Raw genomic sequence first — 23,901 nt, 5'->3', positions numbered from 1 at the left:
TGTCCCTGTTTAACCACCAGCTTAGATCCAGCAAACTAGAACCTGACAGTCTTACTGTACAATGTTTGATGCTTCACTGGTCCTGTAATAACCACTGAAGGACCTCATGTCAGTCCAACCTAAAGGAACGAGTGATATCAAGGATGCCCACTTCTCCTAAAGAGATAGAACTGTGCATGTCAGAGGAGAAAGTAAGAATTGTATTTGAAGAACTACTTGTTCCATGGTATAAGGGCAGAGAGGGAAAAGTTGGGGCTACACTCAGTCTGGAACTAAAACACACACCTAAATGGATGAAGTACTGTGTGGGAGTATGAAAAGACTCCTCCTTTTTGATAAGAAACCCAGCTCTTGGAGTTTCTTATAAGAAAGTTTAAGTGTGCAGTTCTGCCAAATGGTAGAAAGGGGTGAGAAGAAGCCAGTTCTCCATGTTATAGTACGTGTGAATGCCAAAGCTAAATGGGTGATGTGAAAAAGCTTTAAACATCTTCAAAAACTTATGTAGCAGATGCGAGACCAAATGGTAGAGCACAAGACTGAAAATATGGTTGCTGTGCATGAACATGGGTATCTGTGGCATCAAATTCTGTCATCCATAGTCCAGGTAAAAGAGCCACTGAAGGGAAAGAAACAATTCCATTATAAATTGAAGAGGCAAAAAGAAGCAACTGAGATGAGAAAGATTGTCAGTCATCTGTCTTTTTCAATACTACAAATGGTTAGAAATAAAAAACTCCATGAAAAGATTTGACACATTCCATAGCATCTTTGTGCTTAAGATCTTGGACAGTTTGAGCTTTATGGCTGGATGTAAGAGGGCCCTTGAGAAGTGGAAAATCAACAAAGAAAAGCAATTTGAATGATCAACCTTTCTCCTAAGAACTTGAATGACTCACTGATCTATGATAAAGGTCTCCCATTCTGACATAAACCCTCTGAGATGAGACCCACAAAAGGTGACTCTATAAAATAGTCACCAATGGTTTAGACTTTACTCCACCATAGAGGAGGATATATGTTGGTAAATGCTGAATTGCCCTTATGTTCCAATAGCTCTTGGTGCTTGGGAAGATGCAGAAAACCATCTTCATTATTCCCAATTGACCATAGTTTCTTGACTGTCTAAAAAGATCTGTGACAAGCCTCAGACAACAGCTACAAAGATGATTAAAAAATTCAAACATGTTGTAAGTGGCAGATGAATGCTGAAAGACAAAGAATGATTAAGGCAAATCATGGCATCCTCTCTCAAGGTCCAAAAAGAAAGAAGAGGATCTAATCTCTGAGAGTCCAAATAGGAGTTCTCCAAGTGATGGAAAGCCCGGCTGATCCAATAAAACAAGGATGACAAGGCACAGCAACATTCTTCCTCAACTGATTTGCAAACCTCCTTGCACATACAGTAATGTCTAGCAAAAGTGAAAGGACCAAATAATCAGATGAACTACTTTCTCCCAATAAAAAAGGTGAAGATTCATAAACTATAAAAAAAATACTCAAAACATTACAAGCATGATGTAGTAGTTGTAAAAAGGATGAAGTAGGCATAGCTGTCTGAGCAAAGGATGGTGCTGGAAAAGTTTGTTTTTTTTAAATTTCACACAAAACTAAACGAAGGCTATCTGCTCTAATTGTCCCTGATTTAGCAGTGTAGGACTAGAGGGTGTAAGACAGTCAATCCCACTATTCGTTGGTAAAAGAGTGGCCCAAGAGTTGGCAGTGGATAATGATGATGAACTGCCTTCCCTATAGTCTTACACTGCAAAATTAGGAACAGCTAGTGCAGATAGCCCTTGTGAAGCTTTGCACATAATTCAAAACAAACCAAACTTTGCACCAGAGCCAAAAGGTGCAGAAGCATCAAACCACATGTACGATTATAATTCTCTGCATATGTCTCTGCAAGGGTTCAGGGTTAACTGGGTGATGACCAACTCGGTGAACTCATTTGCTTACAATATTATCAATTGCTAACAGACTTGTTGACATATAAATATTTCAAATATACCAGTAGTATTGCAGACAATAGCTAGGTGAGGGCTTACAACTATCTAAGTAAAATAAATAGCTCAACTTTTTAGCAAGATTGTAGCTTTTTTACTGTATAAATCATTATGATGTCATTTTTAGTTTTTGCCATAAGGCATCTATAATACATTAAATTTCAATATTTTATATTCTTTTCTCATTCAGTTCATTTTTGGAATATAAATTCAGTACTTCACAAACACGTTTCATCTGTATCAAATCATTGTATTTTGTATTTATCTATATAAAATGCAACAAATTACTCATACACATTGTAAACCTAATACATGTAAACATGCATGCATTTCCCTAAGTAATTGTAAATATAGCATCAAATCCATCTAAAGATGCAATTGTCAATAATCTGCTGTCAACAAGTTGATTTTTTGACTAGTTGTGTTTCAACAACTTGTCCAGTCGATAGTTTACTGTCACTAAATTGTCCTGTTGCCAAGTTGGCTATCACCCAGTTGCCACCAAACCCTCTGTGAGTCCTGACATTTTACAGTTTTATTCAAATTTTAATTAAACAGCCTCATTACCAACATATGTCAACAAACTTGACATCAAACCACAGTTTATAAATCATACTTTTATATTATCTAAGTTTTAATTATTAATTTCAATAAGAAGCATTTTTAAAATTTTTCAGTTTTACTTACGTTGTTTTGTCACATGCAGGAACAATGAACACTTATATTGTTAAAACAGAACAGAACAATCATTACCATTCACAATGCAAACATATATTACATTCTTTCAGTAAGACAAACTTATTTTCACAGAAACAGAACAATTGTTAACATGCACAAATCAGACATGAATTCAGATGTAGAAAAATATCTGTATTTTTAATCTCATGACTTTAACACTAAAAACATTTGTTAAGTAAGTTTATTGAATAAATATTTAGCATTACAATATTTTTTTAAAATATCCATCAAACTACAACACATCCAGAAATAAAATCCAAATTTTAAATGATATCATACTCACATGCCTCAAGAGTGATAGACCAAGCAGAGAAAGGGTCTCATTTACATACATTTCATTTAATATTTTCACTATTGGGTAAGTTTCATAACATTTTTTGTAAGAGATTGATTATTATGCATATAAATTTATGGTACATTTTATATTGTTATTTTTATTAATAGTAATACAAAAAAAGATAAATACGTGCCATGTTCATAATGAAGTACAGGTGAATAATCAGAAATACAATGAAAAATATAGCTGACCAGTGGGAAACAGCATAAGCTGGCATCATGATGTCAGGAAAGCTTTGCAGAAAGAAAAACTTTGTTGTAAATGTTCTTCACTAATATCACAATTCACCTGGATTAATACTAAGTTATTACAAAATTACAAATTTTAACTAGTATCTTCAATGATTGTATAAGTTAATTTCAATTTTTTGTGAAATTGCAGATGGTATTATTTGCAGAATATGATGCTACAAGTATTTCATTTTCAAATAATACAAATAATAATAATGCACTTATTTATTTATATCTTCAGTTTTATGGTGATTAATAATAGAATATGGTTGATATCTTCATTGAACATTGCTAAAGAAATTATTTTTAATGTTAAATAAAAATTTTATGCTTACTTGAGTTTTGGTGTGACTGACCAGAGATGGATCATTAGCATCTCTGGTTTCAGTCAACAGTTTTCATAATTTAACAATAACTGACTAATGCATGAGAGAGTATTTTTAAAAGAATAGAAGGTGCTGATGTTTGCTATTTTCTCACAAATATTTCTTTGTATCTGAAGCAAATTTACTGAGATTAATATGTAATAATCATACTTTTCAGCTTTTTTTTACTGGTAGAGAATCTGTCTTAAATCACAAATAATATGAAAGTCAAATGTTGAGTTTTTAAAATATTAGAAAAAACAGTATTAATAGTTTTAATATGTAAATGTAAATATTTTAAAAAAGAATAGTTTCTTGAATAACGAAATTAGATATAAACTATAATAACAAATTAGAAGCTTTAACATATTGAGTAATGATTCTAACAGTATGTTATTTAAGTTCATTTCATACAGACAAACAATTAACTGAGAAGTTATACATTTAAAGAAAATTAATGATTTAAAGAACAGAAATTGATATCTCAGAAGGTTTATAAAAGATATAGATAAATAACATATATGTAACAGACTATAATCTTTCACAAGGTGAAAAATAAAAATCATCAATTCTTTTTTTTTTCTTTCTAGAATGACTTCATATTGTAACATTATTTATTCAAACAGCCTCAGCTTCTAACCTTTTCACACATGCATTAATTCTGTGGTTTTATTACAATACTTTTGTACCCTCTTTCTGCACAAAAAGCAGATAATTGCAACAGAATGTATCCAGCAAAGCTTAGGGTAAACAAGTGATCATTCTGTAGTCACATGCATATCACAAGAACTTTCTTAGTTTTCCACCAACTTAACTTTTATTTAAGATTTGTAATGTACCTAACAAATTTCTAATTTTAGCCATTTTTAATAAAAAATATAAAACAATAAATGAAAAATGTACATAAATAAACAAGAAATTCAGCACTTTAACATTTGAGGTCACATATACTTGAATGCTGTGGTTCAGTAACCCTACTTTGATTCTTCACAAAATAATTCATGTAGCTTTTAAATATATGTTTTAGATAACAAAAATATATCAGGTACTAAAAACGTGTTCCAAAACTACTATGATATATCTGGATTTCTAATTAAAATATAAACAGGTTAAAAAATTCTGCAACTGCTATGAGAAACAATTTACCCAACATCATACAGCTTTTCTTTTGAACTATCATTTTTAACCATAAAATATAAACAATTGTTTTGTATTTTGCACAAAGCAACTCAAAGGCTATCTGTTCTAGCCATCCCTAATTTAGCAGTGTAAGACTAAAGGAAAGGCAGCTAGGCATCACCACTCACCGTCAACTCTTGGGCTACTATTTTACCAACAAATAGTGGGATTGACCATCACATAATAATGCCCCTACAGCTGAAAGGGCAAACATGTTTGTTGCAACAGGGATGCAAACCCGCGACCCTCAGATTACGAGTTGCATGCCTTAACCCACCTTACCATGTCGGGCCTAATATAAACAAGCAATATTAAAATTCCAGTATGTTAGAACAGTGCATAGGTTAGAAACATCCATCAAACAAGTAGATGTGAGATAGATAATTCATTTCAAAACTATAGAAAAAAGGAGGAGTAGTTTCTCTGGTAGGTTTGACACATTTATTGCAAACTGAAAAGATGCTCAAACCTCATATTCTTGCTTATCATTATGAATGGTTTGTTTCTAATTGCTTAGGTACTAAAGAAGGCATATTACTGAAGTTATAAAATCTAAAGGAGGGAATACAAAGTAAAGATGGGTCATGTGATACAGAGGATTGAATATTGCATTTTTAAAGATTCAGCTTTCAGATTACAAAATTAAAGTTTAGATAATATGAATATGTAAATTAAAAGCTATGTCTTGATGCCAAGTTTATTTAAGTTAGTAATAAAGTTGTTAATTTGAAAATATAGGCAAAACAGCATTTACATTACATAATAAATTTTAAAAATTAAAAATGACTCTACATATTTTGGTGGCTTTAGCTACCATGATTATTTTATTAACTCCTGATGATATCAGCAGAAACTACCAAAACATTTAGTCATTTTTTTTTTTTTTTTAATTTCATTGTGTAATGCATTTTATCTATATTTTTAAATGACATTTATTGCACAATTTGCCTATTTATTGTTTATAATTTAATAAAGTTGTTTAACTGAACTTTAAATGTACCTTTGTAAAACGACTGTGGCATGTACAGTCTAACCCATCCTTATACGTAAGATGTTCTAAAGGGTTTCTAAATGAAATATTATTTCTGTTACTTAATTCTTTAATATTCTCAACTTAACAAGTGCAAATTATTTTTACACATGTTAATATCTGAATCTAAGAGTTTTTAAATAATAAAGTAAAAAGTGGCATCTTTAATAATATAGAAAATGTTAACTTTGACAAAAAAGGATACTTAACGAAATCTTTAAATATTCACTGTGTCAATACTTTGTGTTATTTGTTACTTTAGGTACTTTTACAATCAACAAATGTGCTGTTTCTTAAATTACTGTTATTAATTACATTAAATGAAACTGTTGATTGAAAGCATTTTGTCTGGGAAGCTCAAATTATGTGCTTGCAAGGTTCTGAAGACAGATATTTTGTATTAATATGATAAAGAATAGAGCTGGGCAAAATCTCAAAACCAAACCTTTGTTAATGAAAATATAACATTTGGAACAATGTCCTACCTACTCTGCTTTGAAATAGATTTTCAATAAAACATCCATGCATGCTGCAAATCTAGCATGCTCTTACTCGTACATTAAGTAAAATATATGGCTAGATATGTTACTGAATGACACTAATTATGATGCATGATCAGGCAAAAGCTTCAGATGTTGTGAACTATAAGTAATGATAAAAAGTTTGAAACCAGGTTGTAGTCTCATTTTTCTAAATAAATTAATAGTATGTTCTATATTTAACCCTTCCTCTAAAGTGTGATGAGTATGATTATCCCTTCCCTTGAATTTCTACTTTTTCAAAGTGGAAATACTTAACCTACCTTCCATAAAATTAAATTTAAAAAATCATATATCTTGATTTACTTTTTATATAATTTTGCATGATGGGGAGTTTCCAAAGTTTAGTTCTGAGAGAATGTTTAGAAGAACTCTGAAAATACTTCATCAAATAATTTCTTTTTATTGTGTTGTTGTTTGTTGTTGTTTTTTGAATTTCGCACAAAGCTACTCAAGGGCTATCTACACTAGTCGTTCCTAATTTTGCACTGTAAGACTAGAGGGAAGGTAGCTAATCATCACTACCCACTGCCAACTCTTGGGCTACTCTTTTACCAACGAATACTGGGATTGACCGTCACATTATAATGCCCTCACAGCTGAAAGGGTGAGCATGTTTGGTGCTACTGGGATTCGAACCCACGACCCTCAGATTATGAGTCGAACGCTTTAACCCACCTAGCCATGCCGGACCCTTTTTATTGTGACCAACATAGTTCCATTTTAAATATATAATAAGTTTCAACTTGGTAGATATTCTTCAAAATACTTACTTTCATACCTTATTTTGTCAAACTGCAGTAGCCACCACTTATGACTATAAATCACACAAAGCATGTTGAAAATGTAAAAGGATTTATTGATGATATACGGTATCACATGAAACTAGATAACATTGTTTTTTAACGACAATCTTGATCAAGATTAATTTATACATAATAAATATTTCTTTTCAATATCTATCAAGTTACTTTACTTATCTAAGTTATTTGAATTCAATAAACGTGCCAGTAATATTCAATAAATTAGAATGCAAATCACCATAATATTTTGTCTTTGCCTACTGTACTTCTTAAACCTAACTAGAACTACCCAGAGCTTTCAAACAGACATAATTTAACATGAAAACATTTTTAGTAATGAAAAGGTTGATTAAACAAATTAACAAATTTCAAGAGTTGTGGCCTGTTCCAAAATATTCTAAACTTTCTATTAGATTCCACTGTCCTTCTCTGCATGAGCTGAATCTCATCATTTTTCCCACAAAATCATATATTACTTCACTCATCATTTTCACTTTATCTTTGTGTAAATAGTAACATTTTCTATCTAATGGTATTTGAACTATGGCTTCAATTATATTCAAACCTGAAATTTATTAGCAGTTAGTCATATGACATGTTGTGAGGTCATAAATGTGTGTGAAAGAGAAGTTGTAATAATAATTTCAGAGAAGAAGTAGCAGATAAATTTAAAGAACATGTAACTGAGGCAAGTTTGAGTACTTTATTTCTTTTTGTGAATTGCTTTGTTTTTTTGAAGTTAAGCACAAAGCTACACAATGGATGTCTGTACTCTGCTCACCACAGATATCAAAACTTGGTTTCTAGTGTTGTAGGACCACATACGTGCCATAGTGCTACTAGAGAGGTTAGGAATTGTACTAAATAAACATTAACAAATTAAAAACTATCAATCTGAAATATTTCTAAGTTAAATATTCTTGAAATTGTTCAGTGTTATAATTATTTTTACTTAAATATTGAAATTTGATATGCAGATAATGCTCTTAACACCTGAAAAGTACTTACCATTTCAGATACGGTTGATAAATAAAAAACACAACAACATGCATCTATATGGATACAGTAACATTTCTTTTGGCAATGTTCACAAGATCATTAACAATTCTAAGACAGAGCAGCTGCTATGCTTAACTTTTAATGAAAAAACACCACTTGAAAAACAAACAAGTACATAAAAACTACTTTCATTTCCAGCTGAATGTAAATACAGTAGAGAAGGTTTACATTATTCCCAATCAATATGTAATATTTCTGTTAACAGTACTTTATAACAACATGAACAGTTACTTACTTTGCAGTTGTAAGTAAAACAAAAAGGTTGACAAAACTTCCTTGCAATGTTGAGAAGTACTGTAACATATTTAATGCAATCAGTTTTCAGTGAAATATAGTTACAAACAGACACATTAAACTGCATATTCTACAAGTTAGTATAAGTCACTTTTATTAAAAAAATCTTAAACCACAAAATACATGCAAATTTAAACAATTATCTATTTAATGTGTGCAGCATACAGAGAAGATAAAAAAGGAAATAGAAAGAGCAAAATTGAAATATTAATCTTTAAACAAATAGATATATCAATATTCAAGTGTAAACACACCAATTTGAGCTTAGATTTTAAAAATTTATCCACATTTTTCATTGTCAGAATTCAAAGTTTAACATGTATCAACAAACAAATACACTTTTACTATTCACATGTGCTGCATGCTTTTGTTTGGAAGAAACATGTTCATTGTAAAAAGCTATAACACCATGGATGAGCTTGTCAATGGATATATGAAAAGTTATAAAGATTCCTCATCTAATGATGAATTTTCAACTACTTATACTTAAAGTCAATCACTTACTTATTAATACATTTCTTTCTGAAGTAACAGGCTAAAAATTTAGGTGACTGATGTTACTTTCTGCCCTTAATCTCTAATTATAATATATTAATGTTATAATTTCTAATGGCTCAGTTAAAGATTCAACAAATTCTTCATTTGGTCTTATGCCAGAGAATATTATGACCTGTATATTCAAAGCACTCTGTTAGTATTGATTATTTTATGATTTGTTTCTCCACATTATCCACTTGTCCTTTTATTTGGATATTTTCATTCCTAGTGGCTTGTCCAATGTAAACCTGAGGTATAGGGAGGGAACAAACTGACAAATTCCATACTGGTGTGGTAGGGAGGGAGCAAACTGACAAATTCCATACTGCTGAGGTAGGGAGGGAGCAAACTGACAAATTTCATACTGTTGAAGTAGGGAGGGAACAAACTGACAAATTCCATACTGATGATAGTGACAAATTCCATACTGGAGGGAACAAACTGACAAATTCCATACTGCTAAGATAGAGAGGGAACAAACTGACAAATTCCATACTGGTGAGGTAGGGAGGGAACAAACTGACAAATTCCATACTGCTGAAGTAGGGAGGGAACAAACTGACAAATTCCATACTGCTGAGGTAGGGAGGGAACAAACTGACAAATTCCATACTGCTGAGGTAGGGAGGAGGGGTAACAAACTGACAAATTTCATACTGTTGAAGTAGGGAGGGAACAAACTGACAAATTCCATACTGGTGAGGTAGGGAGGGAACAAACTGACAAATTCCATACTGCTAAGATAGAGAGGGAACAAACTGACAAATTCCATACTGTTGAAGTAGGGAGGGAACAAACTGACAAATTCCATACTGCTGAGGTAGGGAGGGAACAAACTGACAAATTCCATACTGCTGAGGTAGGGAGGGACCAAACTGACAAATTCCATACTGGTGAGGTAGGGAGGGAACAAACTGACAAATTCCATACTGCTGAAGTAGGGAGGGAACAAACTGACAAATTCCATACTGCTAAGATAGAGAGGGAACAAACTGACAAATTCCATACTGCTAAGATAGGGAGGGAACAAACTGACAAATTCCATACTGCTGAGGTAGGGAGGAAACAAACTGACAAATTTCATACTGGTGAGGTAGGGAGGGAACAAACTGACAAATTTCATACTGTTGAAGTAGGGAGGGACTGGTGAGGTAGGGAGGGAACAAACTGACAAATTCCATACTGCTGAGGTAGGGAGGGAACAAACTGACAAATTCCATACTGCTGAGGTAGGGAGGGACCAAACTGATAAATTCCATACTGGTGAGGTAGGGAGGGAACAAACTGACAAATTCCATACTGCTGAGGTAGGGAGGGAACAAACTGACAAATTTCATACTGTTGAAGTAGGGAGGGAACAAACTGACAAATTCCATACTGACAAATTCCATACTGAAGAAGTAGGGAGGGAACAAACTGACAAATTCCATACTGCTAAGATAGAGAGGGAACAAACTGACAAATTCCATACTGCTAAGATAGGGAGGGAACAAACTGACAAATTCCATACTGCTGAGGTAGGGAGGAAACAAACTGACAAATTTCATACTGGTGAGGTAGGGAGGGAACAAACTGACAAATTCCATACTGTTGAAGTAGGGAGGGAACAAACTGACAAATTCCATACTGCTGAGGTAGGGAGGAAACAAACTGACAAATTCCATACTGCTGAGGTAGGGAGGGAACAAACTGACAAATTCCATACTGCTGAGGTAGGGAGGGAACAAACTGACAAATTCCATACTGCTGAGGTAGGGAGGGAACAAACTGACAAATTCCATACTGGTGAGGTAGGGAGGGAACAAACTGACAAATTCCATACTGGTGAGGTAGGGAGGGAACAAACTGACAAATTCCATACTGCTAAAATAGGGAGGGAACAAACTGACAAATTCCATACTGCTAAGATAGAGAGGGAACAAACTGACAAATTCCATACTGGTGAGGTAGGGAGGGAACAAACTGACAAATTCCATACTGCTAAAATAGGGAGGGAACAAACTGACAAATTCCATACTGCTAAGATAGAGAGGGAACAAACTGACAAATTCCATACTGGTGAGGTAGGGAGGGAACAAACTGACAAATTCCATACTGCTGAGGGAACAAACTGTAGGGAGGAACAAACTGACAAATTCATATGCTGAGAGGAAACAAACTGACAAATTCCATACTGCTAAGATAGGGAGGGAACAAACTGACAAATTCCATACTGCTGAGGTAGGGAGGAACCAAACTGACAAATTCCATACTGGTGTGGCAGGGAGGGAACAAACTGACAAATTTCATACTGTTGAAGTAGGGAGGGAACAAACTAACAAATTCCATACTGCTGAGGTAGGGAGGGAACAAACTGACAAATTCCATACTGCTGTGGCAGGGAGGGAACAAACTGACAAATTCCATACTGCTGTGGCAGGGAGGGAACAAACTAACAAATTGTTTCCATTCTTATTATATATATCAGCACTGCAAGAGAGAAATTGTTTTTATTCTTTTTACAAATTGATTAGCTATGTTTTGGATTATATTATTGAGGAATTTCTGTATAGGCTTATTGTGTTATCTATTATTTTATATTTGTAATCTCTACCCCTAGTAATACCTTTAAAGATATTTATATAAGTATTCTTTGCAAGAACAGACTATGAACGTTCTACCATAGAAATGTATAAACAGATTAAATTTTGCACAGAACTATATTACATGATCTACTATGTAGAGTTTACCTGTAAAGACTGAGAAAGGTTTTTGGTAAACTGTTGTTGAAAGGTTTCTGTTGTTATTTTTTTAAATTAGAAGAACACCAAGGAAGGGTAATGTCCTATAAGATTCAATTTAACAGTAAATTTAGTGTAAGGGTGGACAGAATTTGCATAATTGAAAAATTGTAGCAGATGATACACATCAGTGCCTCTCCAAACAATGAAGTCATTCATATATCTGATCCATATGTGTAGTTCCATTATGCTAAATCTTAATACCCTAGTTTTAAATTTGTTCATGAATAATTCTCCTACAGGGATCAATATATAGGAATCCTTAGTTAACCAAAATTTCTGTCCATATATATTTTTTTAACTTGAGCTTATGTAAACTTTGTGAACTTAATTATAGTATTAATTTCTGTTAGTGGAAACTTTTAATTTGGAAGCAGTTTTATGAACATACAATGAGTTCCTCAACAGGGACTTCAGTAAAACATATAAAGTATCAATGGTCTATAGAATTTTTAACAGCAAAATTGTGATATAATACATACAATTTTATTAAGCCTATAAAAACAGTCTGCTGATTTCACCAACCTTAAAACTGCATGCTGTAATTCTGAATTTACTATGGATACCTTCACAAAATTTAACAAGCATTCAGTGGATACTAAAAATCTATTGTGGATAAAAAATCTATGTTTTTAATTAAGTATTCCTACTACAAGTTTGTCTGTAAATTTCCAAAGCCTTTATAAAGTAATTTATCGTGAAAGATGATTTTTATGCTAAGGATAAAAACACCTTACACTTCACCTACATAACTGCTAGAACCTCCTATGTAGTTTTCCAGCAAAACTTTATATTTTCTTACTTTCTGTATCCTTTAAGAAGTCATCAATAAACAGTGAAAAAAAATTGCAAAACATGAAATAAAGCAAATAGCATTTTTCTTCTGCATTTACTGCAATTTTGATTACACAGTTCCAAATTACTCTTCTTAGCAGTTTCTATTAAACATTTCACAACTGTTTCATTTTAATTTTATATTCTTCTAGCTTTACTTTGTACTTGCTGAAGTTTTATCTTGCTCAACTTAAATATTTACAATTTTTACATGTGAAGTTTTGATGAAAGTTTTACTCAACACTATTTATCTATTTTGTATCATGTAATGTTTCAAGTGTCTTCAGCGCCAAATGATAATTTGTATTAGTTAGAAGCAGTCTTAGCCAAATCACCTTTGTGGAATAAGAATCTTGTGCATTTAAAAATAGTACTAGTTGTAACTTCAGATTTCTTTCAGATTCCATTATCTGCAGTTTTTCCAAATATATAACAATGTTCTATGGCTTACTGTTTAATCAATGACATAATCCTTTGAATGTATTTTCATCCATGAGTGTTAGATCCTGATTGTAAACCAATTCAAATGGTGCATACAATGATAAAGTATTGTATAAAGGAGGTGAGCATCTGTACACTGGATCAGATCCATGTGAGATTGAGACTGTTACAAGAAATATTGTTGTTATCATGAAGCAGACATGAGAAACTTTTAAGATTTAGACTGTCCCTATTTTTTGTATTCAAACTACCAGTGTATTCACCCCAAAGTCAGTAATCAACTGTTTAAGTTTTGTTGATCATAAACAAAAATATTGATTTTTGTGGGAAATTCCCCAATTCACCATGTGGGTTTGGATCTAATTATAGAATTTGCAATTTTGTTCATAAACAATACTTTTGTGTTTAACGAACTGTAATCTGAAAAAGTATGTGTCAATGCTATTCTGAATTCTTCATAGATTGACATGTTTTCAATTCAATTCTGTATTTATGTCTACTGCACTTTGATATGTTTTATGTGGCCTTTATGTGTTTCATATATGAGCTACAGGAAAATATGTTGTTCTTGCTAACCAGACCAAATTGTGTATCATGCTACTAAAACAGTGTATCATATTGTATACTTTCAATTGTTATATTTTTTCGTTATAGTTAGTGGTCACTTGTTACTTAGCACTTGCTATTTAATAAGAAGATCAGTAATACAACACTTGGGTTGAGTTACTGGATCAAAATACATCACACAAGACAGTAGGCAATTACATTACATTTTAGTTTTCTTTTGCTAATATAAACAATAATAAACAAAAAATGTGTATATAAACCAAGGATTTGTAGTACCCGCTGCACACTCAGTTTGTTATTGCTCAACTACAAATCTTAGACTTTCTTCCCTAACCTCACTGAATCTCTTAAGTTTTTGTGTTCAAAACTATAATTCATATAGCTTTCAAATATGCATTTTAAAACATAAAAGATATGTCAGTCATAAAATATTCCCTAAACTAAAGGATTATGACAGCAAAACTCAGAATTGTATGATTTATGTAGAGGAGAATATGCTCTTCCTGTATGTTAGAAACACATCCATTAGTCATACAAAGCTGATTAGCAAACACATTCTCGAAAGACAGATAGAGGGGGAAAGGGGCTTCTCTAGTGGGTTTGGCAAATCTGTTAATAATGCAGTAAATCATAAAGGTAAGAGGTTTACATTTTTGCATGTAATTGTGTACAGATTATGGTTATAATTTATCAAAAACTGCAACAGTCTATTTTAGAAGTTAGAAAATTCTGAAATGAAAAATTGGAGCTCATATATTTTACATGAAACAAAAAATAAAGACTGAGATTTTCTAAAATATTTATTTTTAAAATTAAGGAGTTAAAACTTAGACAGTTTAAACATTTTAATTATTAACTACATTTTAAAGGCAAATTTATTGAAGTACATTGATAATAATGTTGCTTAACTAAATTTTTTTAATATAACTTGTAACTCTGTAAATAACAAGTCATGACATTTGTACTTCAATTATTGAATGTTTTAGAATGACAAACACTCATGTTGATGTCTTAGCAGTTAAGAGAGATATGAATGTAATCAATCAGTTCTTTCTTATGCTTAATGAAACTTCATCTTAAGTTTTGTTTTGTTAGATATACATGACCGTTTCAAAGCACAAGTATTAAAGTCATTTTTAGAAGTGATAGTTATGCCAAGTTTATTCATATAACTGTTTATGAATCTATAATTGTTTAGTACAATTTTTGTAAATTGGTAGTTGTATTATCTTCTCATGTTACTAGAACCTCTAAAGATTTTCTTGAGCATTAACACATCCTCACGTCTTGTTGTGTGCAGAAATTTCTAGACCTCAGTTGGTCTATTTATAAATATGCATCCAAAATTAGTTTAAATAAGATGAAGTAAGACAAACCTAGTGGAAAACACAGATAGATCTAAATTGTACAATTATGAGTTTGACCATATGGAGTATATATTGATGATTTTTAAAGTGAAAGTATCATAGATTGTATTATGACAACATAGTAGAGAAAAAGAATTTGTCATGTCAACTATGTTCTAAAGTAATTGAACCAGCTTGTGTGGACAATTACTTAAAGCTCTGGACTGGTTGGTTGGTTGGTTATTTTGCAGTTAGTGTGCAAAGCAACAAGGCTATCTGTGTCAAAAAAACTGGTAAAAATGTAAAAGTAAAATTAGTATGAAATGTAAAAATAAATAAAGGTAAAACAAAACAATATCCAAAATTTGGGTAAAAAGAATTAAATTACAAAGTCCAGTGGCTCAAAAAGAGTTAAAAACACAAGCAAGTTGGGCAATTTCAACATCAGCAATGACACTGTCCAACATCATGGATAAATCCATGGAAAATCAAAATGTTTAAAATTGTGCCATTGCTCACAGTCAGAAAGACAGTACAATAGTAAAACATGTGATATTGTGATCTGATTGCCACATAGGTCACACATTAGTGAATCAGTCCCATATAAAAGAAAACAATAAACTGAAAACCTGTGATGAATGCACAACCAAGTTAGGATGACTTCTTCCTTCCAATTCCTTATGGGAACAACACAACCAAAGAACAACAGGTTTTACCTGGAAAACCTTGTTATGATGTTGCTCACTGCAAGTTCACTGCCAACTGATACAAGGCTGAGCTTTCAATATAGGATTGGAATCCACATATAGGATAAGCATGACTGTGACACCACCAGAGCAGATGAACATAGCTGTAGTGTTAACAAGTTAGCTTCCATGAATATATACAATACCAGGTATCCAGAAAAACTGGATTAAAAAACAAAAAATAAATAAAAATGGGGTAGTCATTGAACATCGACAAGAACAAGGTGAGAACTAATGCTAAGCAATTACAGGGCCAGTAGAAGGCCAAGAGAGTTAGTGTAAACAGTACAATCTGTGTACTGCACAGCCTCTACATGATCCAGGGCAAGAGAAATGGCATACAGCTAAGCAGTGAACACAGAAACTGTAAAGGGGATCCTGTGAGCAACCATCATTGAAGTACCTTGCATAAGTTCATAAAAGCAACAAGTGCAGTCAATCTGGGGAGCAAACATCCAGTAAAAGAGCACTGAATAACAGACGTAATGACATAATGTGTGTACTTAGCATTATAATGATGATAGCCCTCTTCTCATTGAGTGAGTACTCATGGGTTTGATATTTTATTGTAAAAAAACTCACTTGTGAGAAAACCTGTATGGTCTACCACTCTAATGACTAGGAATTAGAAGTGGTAAGGACTCCTGTGCTCTACTAGAAGAAGGAGGGAAGATGACATGTTGGGGAGTTCAAAGGAATGACACACTGGAGATATTGCAACAAGTATCTGCATTTACCTATTTTGAAAAGCAGAAAAATCAAGATTGTAAAAATCACATGTCAGTAGGGATGGACATAAATATAAATGAGGAAGTATAAATGTATAGGGGGAAAAATCCCTATCATGAGTGATGGTCTTCAGGATACACACACACACACATATACAGATACACCAATGGAAAAGCATCTGGTGGTCTTACAGAAACATCTCATGATCACAGAAAGAAGAAGAGTAAGTGCTAGTATAAAATGAATCAGCAAACCTGAACAAGTAACACATGCCACTAGGTTGAATTCATAAATACAAAGTAAAACAGTATAAAAAGGGAATGCATAAGTAACCAAAAGGTTAACATACACCAGTTAAAGACAAACAGACGTGTGGAGAATTGCCAGAGACTTAAGACAATACCTGACCAAGAAGTACACAGTGATATCATATAAATACAAACTTATTAGGAGTTATCAGCATTCCCGTTAGTACAATCTCCTTCAAAGCAAAGCAGTTCTAAGTAGCTAAAAACAAAGGAACATGGTATATCTGGTGTGATGACATATTAAACAGTCAATGATTATCCACTGACAAGTCAGAACAAGCTAGACAGATGAGTTGCCAAACCCAGACAGTAAGAGTAACAAGAGAAAGATTATAAGAGGAAGGACTCCAGGTGAAAACAGAAACTCGGACATGATTCAGTCCAAGACACACAACAACTAGGGGGTGGACAAGACAATGAAAATGATTGGGATTAGATTGGGATATACAAGAGAGGGAAGTAGGAGAGAAGGCAAAACAACCTGAGAGTTGATGGAATCCTCCAACCCACTAAAGAAGCATCAGTAAACAGATGCAAGTAAGGACTAAGCAAAGGAAGAGAAACCCCACCATGGTAAAAGCCCTTTTGTGTCATCATTTTGAGTTAGTGGTTTTTTGGGCTCTCATTCATTTCCTCCCACCAGGGATCAAAGCTGACCACCAAATAAGGTCAGCCTTAATCCCTGGTGCAAAGAGAGAGAAGTAAAATGATCCAAGGAATTGTGGGAAAAGTTTCACTTGTTTCTAACTTCCACTTAAGGATATACACATGTGCTCAAACCAAGGGAATGAGAGCTTTCAGGGAGGTCCACATTCCAAAAAGAGGGAAAACTTCTAGATCAGGAATAGAACTTAAAGACAGAGCCTGAGTAACTACTTGTTCCATATCCTGCAACCAAATTGGAGAAAACTGGCATTGACCAATATGGGAATTGAAGATGATCTGCAAATGAATAAGGTACTGAGTGGAAGTGAGAAAGGACTTCACCTGGATAAGAAATTTCACCTAAGTAGACTCCCAAAGCAGGAAGTATGTGTGATTAGCAGATTTGGCTTGGGAAGAGGTGACCAGGAGCTAGTTGTTAATGTAATAATATTCTGAAGACCAAATGAATGAAGATGACATGCCAAAGCACATACAGCTCAACAGAATACATAAGAAGCCAAGGCAAGACCAAATGGTAGTGTACAGAACTAGAATTTTTTCAGCCATTTTAATCTGTTAGAAAGCTACCATGTTCTTTCAAACCAAGATTTCAAGGAAGTAGGTTGTGTCTTTAGTGTGCTCAAAGTTTCATTTTTTTAAAGACCTAAATACAGTTTAGTTAGTAAGCTTAATAAATTATAGTGAAATTTTATGGTATCAGTATAGGTTTGTTTTTTTTTTGTTATTCAACTGTATACATAAAACCTAAAAAGAATTTTTTTTCATATCATCTACATGCAAAATTCTGAAACGATTAACAACCTATGTCCAGTAGCAACCCAAGTTCAAAAGTCACAACTAGAAGAGATAATTGTTTGCACTACTTTTTATTTATTTTAAGAAAAATAAGTTTCATAACTTATTTATTTATATAAATAATATATATACATATGTAATGTACAATAATTGAAATGTGACTGCATATTACAAAATCTATTCCACTAAAATGCAGACAAGATATGGTCACTTTGTAAAGACTAAAGGTAAGTTTTATATTATTGGATATGGTAACACAACTGCATATACACTGCATCAGTGGAAGTTATGTAATTTAGCTAGGAAAACTGGAAAATCAAGTTGATAAGGAATAATATATAACATTATGAGACTTAAGCTACTTTTCGTGTTATAATATCTAATCATTTTAGCATGAAAAAAACATATTTATTTCCTTTTTTTAAGATGGTTACAAGTTTGGTCAACTGACATATCCCACATACTTAAGGTATAAAAAATAACATTAAATATAAATTCTTAATGAAAAAAAATGTATGACATGTATTTAGGAGGTTTTAGATATTACACAAATAGTATTTGAGATTTCTGGAAATAAGAATAGTTTGTTTTCATACAACATGAAATCATTTAACACTCAGACTAGTAATGAAACAGACTTGATATTTTAGCAAATAAATCTTCAGTAGAAATATTCTATTAAAAATCAAATTTTTTATATACAAAAATTTGTAATCTTTATTAAAAGTTGTCCCCCGCTGGTACAGTGGTAAGTCTACGGATTTACAACACGAAAATAAGGGGTTCGATTCCTCTCGGTGGACTCAGCAGATAGCCTGATGTGGTTATGTTATAAGAAAAACACACGCCTTTATTAAAAGTGTACCAAAATTTGTGAAGATACTTAACATGTGCAAATGTGCATACAAACTCATCCATATTCTACTAAGCCTGTTGCAAAAAAATTAGCGTAATGAAAATTGTAGTAAAATGGGATTTATTAAAACGAACCAAGGCATCAGGATTAGAAACTTATGAGGGAAGGAGGGAATTTAAATGCTGAAAGTCCAAATGAGGATCTGGAGCACTCTGGTAAGCAAAGAGAATGGATCCAAAAGCCATGGAGAACAATGAATACTCACTCCTCACTGTACTTGAGCAGCAAAACATTGACCATGAACAAGAATGTTGAGAGAGGGAAGAAAATAACAATAATCAAAATAAGGCTCTTCTCCCACCAAGGAAAAAGTAGAAGAATCAAGAGCTAAAGGGAAGACATGTAAAATTTGACAAATCTGATCAATAAAGTGCGAGAAAAATGTAATCAGCAGACTCTCTTGACTTTCATCATTATGTGACTAGCATGAAAAACTGAGTCAAAATTATCTTCCCTCTGAAGAAAAAAAATTTCCTCAGAAACTTGGTCCTGGAGAAAGGGATTATGAGTATAAGCAGCAACAAAAGCATCCAACTCCTGCCAAATTATTATTTGAATATCCTTGACAGACATTGGCAACTTGCCCTTCTGGGGACTTGTAATATGAGTTTCATCCTTATTGGCAAGAACATTTTCATCGAATTTATAAGTCCACATAGAGTTTTGAAAAAAAAAAGGGTAAAGGAACTACTAAACAAACATGTACTTCCAACTAAAAGTGAAAACTAGTAAGAAGAAACACAATAACATAGCATAACTTACTTAATGAACAACCAAAAACACATGTTGAAACACTGTAGTGCCAAGCAAGAAAGTGAGGATTGGGCTACACAGCACAATGGGATTGGTGCAGTGTGGTCATGAGACCAGTATATAGTGCTAGAATAATGCAAAAAATATAAGGGTTTAAAAGATTGGTATACTGTTCATAAGATTTACCAATGTCTGAAGGGAAAATGAAGGTCAATATATTTTGGAAATATTTGCAAACACTAATTTAATACAATTCAATTACTTCAGGCTTTAGTGTTCTCACTTAATGACTGAAATCATTAAGTATATTTACATAAGCTCTTCATACCAGATTATCTTCGCTAATTTCTAATTTTTTTGTTTCTTATTATTGTTACTCTTAATTCTTTTTCATACAGGTATCATTTTCTGTGCATATCACAAGGTTTTACTAAGTTGCATTCAAAATAAAAGTATACAAGTAGCTACATAAAAAATATAGCTATTAATATAATTTAATTTTATGAAGCAATATTAAAGAAAATTTCAAATTTCCCTTAGTATGAGAATTATGATATTTACTCTCTAGGTATCTGCTCTTCTCTTACTTCTTTATCACCCCTCCACTAAGTATGAAATTTAATGTAAACTACTTTTTATAATATTGTTATTACTTAGGCAAAGCATATTTTTATAGCTTTCAACTTTATTTTATTACATTAAAACTAAAAAATCAGATTGCTACTGTTACATCCTCTCTTTCACAAGTTGCTAATATTTAATACTATATTATTTATAACTCATAGAAAACTAAGTTTTAATCTATCAAATGATGTATCATATTTCATTATTTTCTTCATAAAGGATTGTCCATTTTGTTTCTACTTCAAACTTTATTCCCATGGAAAACATAATGAAAAGCTTAGTTGAATTTTTAACAGCTCTTGTCACATAGTTAGAAAGCCAGAAATACTGTGGTAGTTAGAGAACACTGTTTGTCTCTCTAAGTGTTACTATTTTGTGTACATGATTAAATTAAATAAAAAATTGAGTGCAGTATTATCTTCAGTATAAGAAAGTTAAAGTAGAGTTAAGTTTCATTGGCAGTTGACATCAAGTAAATAAAAGAAGACCCAGATAAGTACCGTAATTCTTATGTGTATTCTTTACATAGTATTCTAAAAGCATTGAAAATGTAAAAAAATCAGATACTTTTTACTAAAGGTTAGATGAGGTTATATTAAGTAAAAAAGGAAAATGAATAATAACGATAAAAATTATTCATGAATTTCACTTGTGAGCAACTCACAAATAGCCCATGTGTATTATACTTTGATAGGGGTGTTATGAATTACTTGTTTTCCAAGTGATTTAAAACTTGTGTGGCAGATTTATTAAAAAACATTTTTCTATAAATACTTCATTAAGAATTTTATATGTTGTCTATCAAACACATTTTAAAAGTTACAGTATGGAAAAATAAATGCCACTTTGTGGTGATGAACTCAGCTGATTCAAGTGAGCCCATAGGGGACAGTATTTATGTATTCAAAATGCTTACTTTTGTTCAGAAAACCTCAACAGTAAATTTATAACAGTATGTTCAATTTTACAAACTAACATCAATCAAAATCTAAAATAACCAACTGAAATTATTTTTACATGTTTCAAATGTGTTGTAATTTCCTCTAGAAATACAAAAGAGACAATAATGACCAAAGATCAACACTTACTGGATCTTTTGGATTGGAAGAAAACAAGTAAAACCCTATAAATAAAATAAAAAATATTTCTTAATCTATTCTCTATCTAGAATGAGAGAAATCACAAATTTTGCAAAAAAAAAATTTAATCTGTAAAGATCAAACCTTAAATGCAAAGAGCTTTTAAGAACCATTTTAACAGAATTTTATGCCACAAGGTAGCTTGAAAATTAAAATCCTACAATAATAGCCAATCACTCTTTCATAATATAATAATAGAGAAGTTTTTCTTAGCACCTTTTTATTTTAAGACAACTGAAGATTTATCAAACTTTTTTCACTCATGCTGATAAAAGCCTCACATCACATCTGTATTCAGCATAAACCAAATAACAAAAGAAGAAACAAACACAAAGAATAAATACTCTATTTGAATTCCAATCACACTAACCTGTAATGTTTTAACAGATACTCACCTCCTTCACCTTTAGTTTTGTGAATTCAGTGCTGTTCTCTATATGCAAACTTTTTCACCTTATTTTTACTTAATTTTTTCAATTTGATATGTAAGCATGTAGATTATATGAAAGACATTCTTTGGCTTGGAAAGTATAAACAGTTCATGAACTATCCAAAAGACACTAATATTTTGTTAGTATCCCCATGTTTATTAAAGACTGAAGACATATTTCTGTCTCCGTTATAAACTTTTGTAAGAGAAAAGCCCTTCTACATTTAATATTTTATGCCTTCTTGAAATGTTAACCAGGGTTATGTTTTAAGTCATGTGATTTGGTCTAGATAAAGCCCAATTAAATTTCTTAAAATGGTAAGGTTTATAAGCATTGTAAAATTATTCAAAGTCTGCCAACAAGATCTAGCTAAATTATGAGGAGATTCTGACATAATACCTAACTTCTTCTCGTATACAGCTTTCCTATATTGGTACTGTCTTCTGTATGCTAACTTTATTTTCTCACCAATAGCCTTGAGATTGTCATGTAAACTATTATTCCCCTGTGATACTGTTGTGTTGATGCACGAAATGAACATTGTGATAACCCTCCACTAACAGGGTGAAACACCCTTCAATTATCACTTTAAGGTTAGGCAAAAAAAATATGTCTCAAGAGTAGTGGGAAGGAAGGGTTGGAAGTGTAAGGTATCTAGTAGAAACACATTTTCAGTATTGGAACATATTAACTTTTAATAGGATATTTAACCTCTACTAGCACATAGCTAGAATGTCATGAAGATACTAGCTAAAACTAATGCCATAGGAAAAGTATGTTAAAAATATATAAGAAAAAAACAAAGGTTATTAGATATTTAACTTCCATTAATAAATAACCTACCATTTTCACACTCTCAAAATTATAAAAACAATGACATAAAATTTTCAACATCTTCTATTATTAGGTTAACTCAATATCAGCAAAGGTGTTAAAAATTTAGTATATTCAAGGTGTCAGCTATTAATCCTCTTTTATTTAAAAAAGCACTCATTGCTTTGAAAGCTTTCAGGTGCATTATTTTCAAAATAAATGTTAAAAAGTACATTATAGAAATAATAAATTAAAAATACATATGCAAAAATAACAAAGAGATTCATTACACAAGGTAGACAAAGAGTCAAATTTGTGCACTAAATGAGTCTTTAACAAGATTAAAGACTTACCTAAAACAGAGAAAATTAACATAAAGAAAAGCAGCAGCCCCAACATTTCTAAGATTGGAGGAAGTGACTGTAAAATTTGTCTTGTAACCCTGAAAAGTTTTTTACAAGGAACATTAACTCCAGAATATAAATAGTGACAAGATGTGTATTATTGTAATATGTAAGTTGCTGCTATAGCAGCCAACAAATGACTTTGCCTTTAAATGTAGTACTGATAATATAAACTGAGCAAATAATGAACAAGTAAAAACATTGTAGCATTAAACAAAGAACTAGTGATATAAATTGTTAGAAACCACAGTTTTGTTTCAATAACATTGGATATTTTCCTAAAGCAATTAAGAAATGTATGGTATACAAAAAAACTGGTTGTTACTACTTACCTTCGAATTCCTCCACAGTAATAATTGTCAATTAAGTACACAGGACGAAATCCTCGACTAATACGAAAATGACTAGTCTGTCGAATAATTACTATCATACTTTCAATGAACATTGTCAAAATGGTTGCAAGCTGGAAGAGTATGTATGAACAAATATGTTAAT

General features: G+C 32.1%; 1 protein-coding gene across 1 annotated transcript in view; it reads right to left on the bottom strand.

Annotated features, from left to right (window-relative positions):
- LOC143236011 (two pore calcium channel protein 1-like) overlaps positions 1–23,901 on the bottom strand; it is a 91,874-nt gene that overhangs the window by 53,282 nt on the left and 14,691 nt on the right. The window contains 5 exon segments of the mRNA XM_076474203.1: positions 3,212–3,311; positions 8,519–8,577; positions 21,708–21,742; positions 23,356–23,444; positions 23,739–23,869. Coding sequence (XP_076330318.1) covers positions 3,212–3,311; positions 8,519–8,577; positions 21,708–21,742; positions 23,356–23,444; positions 23,739–23,869 — 414 coding nt within the window.

This window comes from Tachypleus tridentatus, chromosome 13 (assembly GCF_004210375.1).
Source record: "Tachypleus tridentatus isolate NWPU-2018 chromosome 13, ASM421037v1, whole genome shotgun sequence".
Lineage (NCBI taxonomy): Eukaryota > Metazoa > Arthropoda > Merostomata > Xiphosura > Limulidae > Tachypleus > Tachypleus tridentatus.
This window is presented reverse-complemented; position numbering and strand designations above follow the sequence as displayed.